Source organism: Phoxinus phoxinus (assembly GCF_949152265.1).
Source record: "Phoxinus phoxinus genome assembly, chromosome: 22".
Classification (NCBI taxonomy): domain Eukaryota; kingdom Metazoa; phylum Chordata; class Actinopteri; order Cypriniformes; family Leuciscidae; genus Phoxinus; species Phoxinus phoxinus.
Genome location: NC_136897.1, coordinates 795234 through 797015, shown reverse-complemented (window position 1 = coordinate 797015; position 1782 = coordinate 795234). Strand labels below are relative to the sequence as shown.

General features: G+C 35.9%; 1 protein-coding gene across 5 annotated transcripts in view; it reads left to right on the top strand.

Annotated features, from left to right (window-relative positions):
* Positions 1-309: 309 nt before the first annotated feature.
* Positions 310-1782, top strand: part of isy1 (ISY1 splicing factor homolog) — a 14208-nt gene continuing 12735 nt past the window's right edge. For 4 of the 5 annotated variants that reach the window (XR_013796003.1, XM_079598322.1, XM_079598324.1 and 1 more), the window contains exons 1-2: positions 349-436; positions 895-917. Coding sequence is in view for 4 of the 5 variants with exons in the window: in XM_079598322.1 (XP_079454448.1) it covers positions 434-436; positions 895-917 (26 nt within the window). In the remaining variant the exon portion in view is untranslated. Of the gene's footprint in view, positions 437-894; positions 918-1782 lie in introns of all 5 variants that reach the window. The other variant, XM_079598321.1, reaches the window with a different exon arrangement.

Here is a 1782-nt window from a genome sequence, read left to right as displayed (position 1 = left end):
AAGCTCTTGTCATTATTAACGTTACTTTACTCCACATCTCCATGCCGGGTGAAGTAAACATAGCCTAGTAATACCAAAAATCCTTGCTCCTTCTCAATTATCTGGTAATATTCTATTCACAAAATACAACCAATAGTACGGTAATGTTAAAACTTACTTGTGAAAAGTAATCCCCCGGGCCCTATTTGCGGTTGTCCGCCGATTAGAACAAGAGAATGCTCCACAGTGCTCTGGCATCTTCACTGCTGCCTCGCAACGAAACTAGGAGTACGACCGGTTCAAGATGGCGGCCCTATTTCTCGGTTCTCCAGTCTCAGTTTGATCTGTCATCGCTGGCGCGCCGGAAGTGGTGCAGTGTAACCACACGTCATATCCGTGCGTCGTGCGCGCTCACCGTTGAGTTCACGCAGGATTGAACATCTGAACCACAAACATGGTAAAATAAATATTCCTCTTCAGCTAAAGTCTTTTTAATGAGCACTCGTGTATTAGAAAAGAGAGTAGCTTTCTTTAACAACACGAACACAGCAGCGGGACTGTAGCCTTCACCGCTGGCGCAAAGATTTAAAAACATTAACGCGATTCTTTTAGGCTTATTCATTTATATATTATTAATATATCACAACATACACTGTGTGTGTGTGTGTGTGTGTGTGTGTGTGTGTGTGTGTGTGTGTGTGTGTGTGTGTGTGTGTGTGTGTGTGTGTGAGAGAGAGAGAGAATATATATGTATATATAATTCAATAATATAATATAACGCAGTATGTTGTGATATATTGCAGATAGTTGCTGAAGTGAATCTTCCACACATGATATATTATCTGTATTAGTGTATGATTATACATGTTATATCGTGAATATGAGAGACATTAAGATTTCTGTTTTTATTTTCAGGCTCGAAACGCAGAAAAGGCCATGTGAGTGTGTGTGTGTGTGTGTGTGTGTGTGTGTGTGTGTGTGTGTGTGTGTGTGTGTGTGTGTGTGTGTGTCTTATAATCTCCTCTTCATCACTTCATTCAGAGAAGCATATTTCACCTGAGCAACTGAATGCTCATCTGTGTGTTATTATATGTTCCTAATGTGTAGAAATACTCTTAATATTATTCCTCTATCTCAACACCGACTATCAAATTCAGGGAGTTTTGGGAAAAACATTATAAACATAAGTGCAAATTCTCAGAATTTATGAGATCGGCTCCCATAGCATAATTGTTCATGAGAAATATTTCCCAAACTGACTTTTTTATATATATATATATCAAAAGTGAAATAACTATAAGCAGAAGAAGAAAACTGAATGTTTTCACAAAAATCAATGTTAATTTTATAAATGAACTTGCACTACTCTAAAAATTTATATAAAACTCGGTAAGAGGGGCAACAGACTTTTTAATATTCAAAGAAGCATATTTACTGTATTCAAAAGTTTGGGGTCTGTAAGAATAAAAAAAAGAAAATAAATTAATACTTTCAATCATCAAGGACGCATTAAATTGATCAAAAGTGACAGTAAAGACATTTATAATGTTACAAAAGATTCTACTTCAAATAAATGCTGTTCTTTTGAACTTTCTATTCATCAAAGAATCCTGAAAAATAATATATATCAGTTTCCACAGAAATATGAACTGTGTTCAACACTGATAATAATGATAACTGTGTCTTGATCATCAGATCATCATATTACACTGATTTCTGGAGGATCATGTGACACTGAAGACAATTCAGCTTTGAACACAGGAATAAATAAAATAAATATTGTGTGTGTGTGTGTGTGTGTGT